This window comes from Sinocyclocheilus rhinocerous, unplaced genomic scaffold (genome assembly GCF_001515625.1).
Source record: "Sinocyclocheilus rhinocerous isolate Xijiao unplaced genomic scaffold, SAMN03320098_v1.1 scaffold148, whole genome shotgun sequence".
NCBI lineage: Eukaryota > Metazoa > Chordata > Actinopteri > Cypriniformes > Cyprinidae > Sinocyclocheilus > Sinocyclocheilus rhinocerous.
Genome location: NW_015653472.1, coordinates 3,948,840 through 3,958,469, shown reverse-complemented (window position 1 = coordinate 3,958,469; position 9,630 = coordinate 3,948,840). Strand labels below are relative to the sequence as shown.

At 35.5% G+C, this 9,630-nt stretch overlaps 1 protein-coding gene across 1 annotated transcript; it reads right to left on the bottom strand.

Moving 5' to 3' along the window:
* Positions 1–3,285: 3,285 nt before the first annotated feature.
* On the bottom strand, positions 3,286–8,634 carry LOC107716095 (spermidine synthase-like). Its single transcript, XM_016522419.1, has 8 exons — positions 8,331–8,634; positions 7,007–7,127; positions 6,785–6,877; positions 5,109–5,262; positions 4,918–5,001; positions 4,681–4,826; positions 3,903–4,025; positions 3,286–3,817 (listed from the first exon to the last, which is right to left on the bottom strand). The coding sequence occupies exons 1-8, from the start codon at positions 8,459–8,461 to the stop codon at positions 3,800–3,802; spliced, it is 870 nt and encodes a 289-aa protein (XP_016377905.1). The 5' UTR covers positions 8,462–8,634; the 3' UTR covers positions 3,286–3,799.
* Between the last annotated feature and the right edge of the window lie 996 nt (positions 8,635–9,630).

Below are 9,630 nucleotides of genomic sequence, written 5' to 3'. Positions count from 1 at the left end.
CTCAGATTGTGAGAAACAAGATTCTCTGGTCTGATGAACCTCAATTCTAAGCATCATGTTTGAAGGAAACCAGGCACTGCTCATCACCTGTACAGTAGCATCTCAACAGTAAAGTGTGGCGGTCACAGCCTCATGCTGTGGGGCTGTTTTTCAGCGGCAGGGACTGAGGGACTCATCAGAGTAGAAGGAAAGCTCAACACAGCAAAATATAGAAATAGCCTTAATGAAAACCCAGTCCAGAGCATTCAGAACCTAAGACTGGGCAGAAGGTTCACCTTCCAACAGAACAATGACCCAAAGCACACAGCAAGAGTGGCTTGTAGACAACTCTGTGAATGGCCTTGAGTGGCCCAGCCACAGCCTGAGCTTGAACCCAATCAAATATTTCTGGAGAAACCTGAAAATGTCTGCCAGCCCCCATCCAAGCTGACAGAGCTTTAGAGGTGAAGAGGTGAGAAGAATAATGGCAGATAATTGCCAAATGCAGATGTGCAAAGCTTGTCGCATCATATAAAAAAAAGACTTGAGACTGTAAAAGACTGCTTCAGCTAAGTACTGTGTTAAGGGTATGAATACTTATGTAATGTACTTATTTCAGTTTTTTAATTTTAGTAAATTTGCAACGTTGTCACAAATCAGTTTTTTGCTTTGTCATTATGATGTATGGAGTGTAGATTGATGTGGGAAAAAAAGTTATTTAAAGCAGTACGTAACTAACATAAGGCTGCAAAATAAAAATTGTGAAAAAAATGAAGGGGTATGAATACTTTTTATAGGCACTGTATATATACATATATATTCAGCTAGTTGCAACATTGCTCATTCATGTAGATATGTGGGGGCGTGTTAGAACGAGCCATTTTAGGTAGGCGTGGCTGACTCTTAACTTTTATAAAGAATATCTCTTTGGATTTGAGACTTTTAGTCTTTAGCAACTTTACAGATCTTCTTTATGCACCAAAAGCTTGTAACACTCCAAAGAGAAAAATTGAAATCGCATCATATGACCCCTTTAACTTGATATACTAAAATAATTAAAAACTAAAACTGAAATAAAATTAACACAACTGTGAAGACATTAAAAAATCTAATAAAAAATGACAAAATCACAACAAAATTACTACAACTTTAACTAAAATTAAACAAAAACGAAAATATAAAAAAAAGAATTAATTCAAAACGAAATAATTCTATAATAGTATCTCAATTATAATAAATTGACACTGCTTCATATATCATTCATGAGGCAAAAGTTACTCAGACTAGTCTAAATAAATAAGATAAATAATCTGCCAAAACCTAGTGGCAACAGAATCAACAACAACAACAACAACAACAAAAACTGTTTTGTGGTGTTACCCTGTGTAATAACTAATAAACGCTGTAATGCAAAGTATGTCCACTTTTCTAAAGTATTTATAGTTGACATAACTATGCATTTTTATACTTATATTGACTAAAAAGTGGATTTAAAAGGTGAAGGCTCAAAACAATTGGAACAACTTTTTAGGTTTATAAGCTGTTGGTCTATAACTGAAGAAACAGCGAAAGGGACGTTTTTTGCTACATTTGCAATACAATAAACATATAAAGAGCACAGATAGACACTGTTGACAGCACAAATATTTACCTGCAAAGTGACTCTTGATACTCTTCACAAACATCTTCACAAACATATCCCATACATCATTGCAACTGAAATAAATTAACTTTTCCACGGCATTCTAATTTATTGAGATGCACCTGTAATGCCAGGATGTTTGTAGGCCGAATTTAGTGACACTGGCGCCATCTAGTGGATAGAAAGGCACTTTACAATCAAACATTTCATTAAACGTAGGCAAATGGTATAATTACACGTAAGATATGAACATTTAATAACAACAAGCTATGTCATGACGGCACAGTAAAGTTAAGTGTAACAAACAAAGGTGAGAGTGTGTGGGGGGCTATTCATACACAGGTGAGCACAATACACACACCCTCCCACCACACACTCGGATGCAATCATGCACACCATATCCCTGCATTCATACAGTAACTGCCTACTTTTATGACCTAATAAATAAATATAGACTGTAAGTATTGAAATGAATTATAAAATCTGAAGACTATTTAATACTGCTGTTTAATAAAACTATTCAAGTGTAAATTATATCACAATTTTGATAAAACATACAAAATAAGGCAGAATCTATATATAGGCCCAATATACCTTTTGGCACATAACATCTACTGGAGTGGACAGATGTATTTTGTCACCAAAAATGATCAGAAATGTGACCAAAAATATTTAAGACCCACTGAATCTGAATTTAAGACTTTTAAAGGCCTTTTTAAAGGAAAACTTTATTTAAGACTTTTTAAGGACTCGCAGCCACCCTGTTTATAGGAAATTAATACATTGTGGTTACATAATTTTTATTTCAAAACAACTTATGAAAATCACAAAATGAAATTTACACCATAAACATTAAATGGTAAAAGGACAGATAAACCCTCTTCCATACTGTTAAACTTGACAAGAGTACAAAATAGTTTGTCCTATGCAACTATCCTTAAAAGATCTACGCTGTTCTTTTGTCATAAATTATACCTCCATAATTATATTCAATATTAAGACAATGTCTCAGTGTTTCAGTTTTATAGTGTTCCCAATGTTAAAAGACACAACAAAATCATTCCATCATACAGAGTCCATCATGATCATGTGTTTGCAATACATTATAGCATATCACTCAAAAAGACTGCATACCAAACACTATTTGCACTACAAAAAAAATCACATCATGTAATGAGACACGTCACCCACAGAGAGCCCATATGCCACCTTCAAAGGCTAAGGAAAAACACAAACCATTTATGTTAGATAATATTAACTGCAGAAAATAGCTTCCAGTTTTGCTAGTTACTGTAAGCATCTTCTGTATAAACTTTAGAGTAACAGTTTTAGAAATTATAGCAATACTTAATAGATTTAATTGACCCATAATATAAAACCTTAAAGGGATAGTTCACCCAAAAATGAAAATTCTGTCATCATTTACTCACCCTCATGTCGTTCCAAACCTGTATGAGTTGCTTTCTTATGTTGAACATAAAAGAAGATATTTTGAAGATTGCTGGTAATCAAACAGTTGGTGGTTGCCATTGACTTCCATATTAGGAAAAAAAATTACTATGGAAGTCAATGGCAACCACCAACTGTTTGATTACCAGCAATCTTCAAAATATCTTCTTTTATGTTCAACATAAGAAAGCAACTCATACAGGTTTGGAACGACATGAGGGTGAGTAAATGATGACAGAATTTTCATTTTTGGGTGAACTGTCCCTTTAATACAGCACGTTAAGAAAATCTATAAATGTTATTGACCTGAAGTCTTCGAAAGGGTTTATGGAGAAGATATGCAGTTTATTTAAACTACCCGCATGCTTATTTAATTAAGTAACGCCAAACAAGACAGTTGTATCGCTGCACTCTTCTTTTCCATACTCAACACGAGTAAAAGAAAGACTGTGGAATCTGTCACAGAACATGCATGATTGTCTGTTTGTACAGTTCTGAAAGTTTGATGTGGGAAGCGGAATTGTAAAAGGAAACAAAAACAACTTGACAAAAGCACTGATGGAACTGGACAGACGAGCAGAATTTCCCTACAGAAGGCATTTGCACTTGTCCATTAGCAGTCCATTGACGGAGAGGGATGAGGTGTGGGAGCTACTGCAGCTGTGGTGAGGGTTTTGTTCTGCTTTCACAGAAGGCAGTGTGTTGACAAGGTGGCACCCATGAAGCCATTTACACTTCACTTAGTACCTGTGTAAACAGCGGGTCATTTAATATTCCTTAGAAAGGCAAAGTAAAAAGCACAATTAATTGAAAACAATAGGCTGTCTCTCACCTTTCTGGCAAATTCTGGGAGGATGAATGCAGCGCGGTGGATTTCAGGATTGTAATATTTGAGGTTCATGCTCTCGATCTCATCTCTTGGTAGTTCTCGTAATGGCTCACGGAAATTTGTTTTCTGCAATAAACACATGAATTAATTTACTAATGATATTATTATTATTACCATCATTATTATATTATAAATACACAATTTGGTAAGATTTTAACTGTTTTTGAAAGTCTCTTGTGCTCACCAAGGCTGCATTTATTTGATGAAAACTAAAGTAAACAGTAATATTGTGAAATATTATTACAATGTAAAATAACTGTTTTTCTATTTCATATATTTTTAATTTATTCCTGTGATAGGAAAGCTGGATGTTCAGCAGCCATTATTCCAGTGTTCAGTGTCACATGATCCTTCAGAAATCATTCTAAAACGCTGAATTGGTGCTAAAAACATTATCATCAATGCTGAAACCAGTTGTTCTGCTTTACGTTTTTGTAGAAACTGAAAATACTTTTTTTTCAGGATTATCTGATGAACAGAAAGTTCAAAATAACAGCATTTATTTGAACTAGAAACCTTTTGTAACATTATGAATTGACTTTACTGTGATCAATTTGGCATCCTAGCTGAATAAAATATTAATTTTTCAAAAAAGGGAAAAAAATAAAAATAAAAAAAACTTACTGATCACAAACTTTTAAACAACAAAATGTATAAAAGCAATAAAAGGAATTGTAAAGCTATTCAAACAAAAGCAGCATCATTGAATGCTAAAAAGTACCGGATTTTTACTGCAAAGCATGAAGCCGATTTGTCCACTTGGATATGTTGGAATGGTGCAGTATGCATAGTCTACTACAGGAAAGAGGGTCTTACAGAAGGTCCGCATTTCCTTGATTAGCTCCAAATGCAACCACTGACACTCTCCTGTGAAATTACAAAAATTACAAACTTGCCAAATGCATGCCATTCATATTCTTAATTTTGAGCTTTTTTGTAAATTTGCAGTTATATCAACCTTGACAACAGAGAATTCCCCCCTCACAAAGTGCCGTTTTCATGAGCTGATAGTATGACTCTTTGAACAAGCTTTCAGCCGGACCTGTGACAGGGTGAAATGAACACCACGTTTTGTCTGGGAGTCGATAGCTACATCATTATTTACCAATGCAAAGAAGAAACTTCAACGCCACACATTGGGCTGCATACCGACAGGGTCTGATGAGTCTGTGATGATGATGTCAAAAGCATCCTGATTCTTTTTCATAAATTCAAAGCCATCACCTACATGCAGAGTAAGTTTGGGGCTGAAGAAGCCTTTTGCCATTCCAGGGAGGTATTTCTTGGAGACATTTATTACATCCTGTGGGAAAACATAATCCATGAAATTAATCAGCTTGTTAAAGCATGAAATAATTTTAAGAAAATGGCAAAACCTTCAGATATGCTGGAAAATTAATTTCCAGAGTGAGTTTCTGATACCTTCATACATGTGTCATACATCAAGACTAAATACGAGAAGATTAATCAGACTTGAGACAAATTTATTTATTATATTTAAATTAATATATTTAAATACATGAATTAAAAAACGGAAACAAAAATGAGAAAAAGAAACTTCTGCACAGAACCATGAGAGACAACAAATGAGTAGATGAAAAACTATTCTACATCCATGCAAGATTTATTAATGTTTAGAAGTCTCTAATACCGCTGTGTTTATTTGATTTTTTTTTTAAATACAGTAAAAACAGCAATATTGAAAAATATTATTTGAATTTAAAGTTTTGTATTTTAATACATTTTAAAATGTAATTTATTCATGTAATGGCAAAGCTGAATTTTTAGCAGCCATTGATACAGTCTTCAGTATCACACGATCCTTTCATGAAGTCACAAAGTTTGGGGTCGGTAAGATTTTTTTAATGTTTGTGAAAGACGTCTCTTAGGCTCACTAAGGCTGCATTTATCTGATCTAAAATACAGTAAAAACAACAAGATTGTGAAATATTACATTTTAAATAACTGTTTCCAGATTAATATTATATTTAAAATATATTTAAATTATAATTAAAATATAATATCAATTATATATAAATTACACTTAAATGTAATTTTTTTTTCCTGTGATGGCAAAGCTTAATTTTCCGCATCGTTACTCTAGTCTGTGTCGCATGATCCTTCAGAAATCATTTTTAATATGCTGATTTGGTGCTCAAGAAACATTTATCATCAATGCTGAAAACAGTTGTAAATATATTTACTGTCATTTTTGATCAATTTAATGCATCCTTGTTGAATAAAAGTATTATTTACTTTATTAAAGGGATAGTTCACCCAAAAATGAAAATTCTGTCATTAATTACTCACCCTCATGTCATTCCAAACCCGTAAGACCTTCGTTCATCTTCGGAACACAAATTAAGATATTTTTGATGAAATGTGAGAGCTCCCAGACCCTGCATAGACAGCAAAGCAACTGTGTACAACTGTTGGCGCAAGCTACATTAAAGTGATTATTATGTTTTGAATATGGATATTTTTCTTACAAAAACGCATCAATTCGCTACAGGGGGCCTTTGTTCACCCCCCGGAGCCGTGTGAGACACTTTTTTTAATGGGTGGGCACTTTTTTATTAAACTTCTTTTAAAGTGATGCATGCAACACCCGCTGAGTGGCATTAAACAGCTTGAAAGATCAAAGACAATTTTTAATATAACTCCGACTGGATTCGTCTGAAAGAACAAAGTCATATACACCTAGGATGACTTGAGGGTGAGTAATTTATGGGCTAATTTTCATTTTGGGGTGAACTAACCCTTTAAGCTTACCAACCAAAATCTTTTTAATGGAAGCATACATTCAGGTTTAAGTGGATACAAACCTCATCAATTTCACACTGAACAACGGATTCTACCAGTGGATGCTTGACAACTTCCCTCAGGACACCACCGTCTCCTCCACCAATGATGAGAACCTCACGAAAGGAATGGGGAAAAACAACTAAACCAAAGGAAAATACTGTAGCATACAGAAACTAAGCACCCAAACAGTTTCAGTTCTTCCAAATCACATTTATACGATGAACAAAAATGAAACCTGTTACCTTCTTTGGGCAAGGGTGGCAGCAGAGAGGTAGATTGGCTATCATTTCTTGATAAGAAAATTCATCTCGTTCTGTGCATTGGATGACTCCATCCAAAACCAGCACATTTCCATATGTTTTACTGCATGAAGAGAAGCAATAATGATCATTTTCATACATTAAACAGTACAATAAACATGTGGAGAGAATCAAAACAGACCCATTTAAAGCATTCTTAAGGGTTGACTAAGCACTGCAACCAAGCATGTGTGATTTAAAATGACAGCTGACAGCTCTGGCCTCTCTATGGCAAGCCGTTTTAGCTTAAAATATCCCCTGCGTTACTCGTCGTAATTGCATTTTTACTAGTAACAATTCAATTAGAGAGCTCTACAATTAAATTCTTACTAGTAACAATGCCAATTAGAGAGCTCTCTAAATCAATTCTTACTAGTAACAATTATAATTAGAGAGCTCTCTAATTCAGTTATTACTAGTAAGAATTCCAATTACAGAGCTCTCTAATTCAATTCTTACTAGTAACAATTCCAATTAAAGAGCTCTACAAATCAATTTTTACTAGTCATATGTCTCAGAGCTCTCTTATTGTATTTATAACTAGTTAAAATAGATTTAGAGAGCTCTCTAACTGGCATTGTTACTAGTAAGAATTTAATTGTAGAGCTCTCTAATTGAATTGTTACTAGTAAAAATGCAATTACGACGAGTAACACTGGGATTATTTTAAGATAAACCGGCTTGCCATAGCCTCTCATCACATTTCCTATTGGGCAACACAATGCATATGCAAATGTATTTTATTGATTTTCAGGGCAGAGATAATAACAGCAACTCTTTGAATGTCTCTAGTTGCAAACTACTGCCTTGAGCCAGTGTGTAGATCACCAATACAGCACGAATAAGTGTTTAAATAGCTAATAATGGCCATGGACAAGTTGTCAAATAAATGTTCTTTTCATTTTCTAATGTACCACACAATTATGGGCGCAAATATTAGCGCAACTATTTATATTTTTTTACAGTTTTGACATCAGAATTGGTGCAGAGTAATGTTTTGCTAGTAGAAAATGCGATCTCATAGTTTGAACTCTCAGTGCCACGCCAGACATACAGCAGGCGATGCAGTTAGCAGGCTAGCCTCAGCCACCCACACAGCAAGACACCCATAAGCCAACGTGCTTTCTGAGTGGACACCTCCGAGAAAAGTGAGGAAATCACAGCACTATCTCCATCAGCTGTGACCGACAGCTTCACTTACGCGCTGCCAGAAAACACTGTAAGTTAGCGAACATGCTAATTTAAGCCACTCTGCAGCAGGACTCACCTTTTAAAAACCATTACATCCTGGTACTTAGATTTTTTATGATACAACGCTTCCTCCACTTGAAGACTCATCGCTTGACCAGGCCATAAAGTGCATGTTTCGGTGAACCACCCGTCTTTAATGTTGTCCATTGCCAGGGGATTTAAATGTACGCAGCGGTAGGTTGTGAACTTGTGATAGTCTGATCAAACCGGTCCACTGCAAGGTGTTATTACTGGAGAAGATCTTGAGCGCTCAGCGCCGATTGACACGTTGGGCGTTCTCTGCACCGCAACCGAACCCAAGAAATAATAGGCGACCAATGGGAGCAGGCTGACGTCATAAACAGGCCCAGCATCCAAGATATAACTGCAGACCGGAGATCTCCAAAATGGGGCGTGAACTCCAAAAGTGGGCAGAACCTCCAAAATGGGGCGGGGTCTCCTCGCGCAAAGACTTTCACCATTGGCTCTGGCTCCAGCCAATTGTTATTGACTTACATTTCAAAATAAAACTTTATAAATTAAACATTGTTTCTGGTTCATCTAAAACAAAATATGCTATATAAATAAATATTATCCGTGAGAGCAGAGCCCAAAGCTCGTGGCCAGTGGTGTTCAGACTGGAGTTTGAACCTCTGCTTAATGATATAAATGGGAATCACCCACTTTGGTTTTACTCTATCCCTTTGTTCTAATCGACGGGGGCGTCGCGGGGCACGAAATTCACAGGGTAGGAAGGAGTAGTGACGCTGGATGTAACTAAAAAGGTGCCATTGTCCGGTGAGGTCGGGTTGGGGGCAAAGCATGCCCGGTTTGTAAATAATAACCTCTGCTGCTTTAACTTTAATAATATACTGCATATAACTTTCTAAATCAGCCATTGCAAAAATCTAATTTTGACTATTTTGAAGGACACAACTGAAGTAAAAGAGCTTACATTAAGGTAAGAAAAACACAAACGTGTTACAACGTGTCTTCACACGTAAACAACACGTTGGGAACATGATCGGTTACTTGCACTTCCACCGGTCGCCATTGGAACGCGCCATTGATATTATGTATTTATTTTTATGCATGTTTTTAATGTTTTTAAAAAACTTAAGTGAGGAACATTGAAAGACCAATTTGTCCTCCTAAAAAGGCAATAAAATGGCATGGATCGCGGAAGCGGGGGCTGGTTTACTTTATGGGTTACTTTGAGGTCTGGTAAAAATTTGACACACAAAAATAGATATGCACGATTAATCATTAAAAGATTAGTATTTCTGTGTTGAAAACATGTAATAATAAAGTAAGTATTGGGGTAACAGTTCATGGTC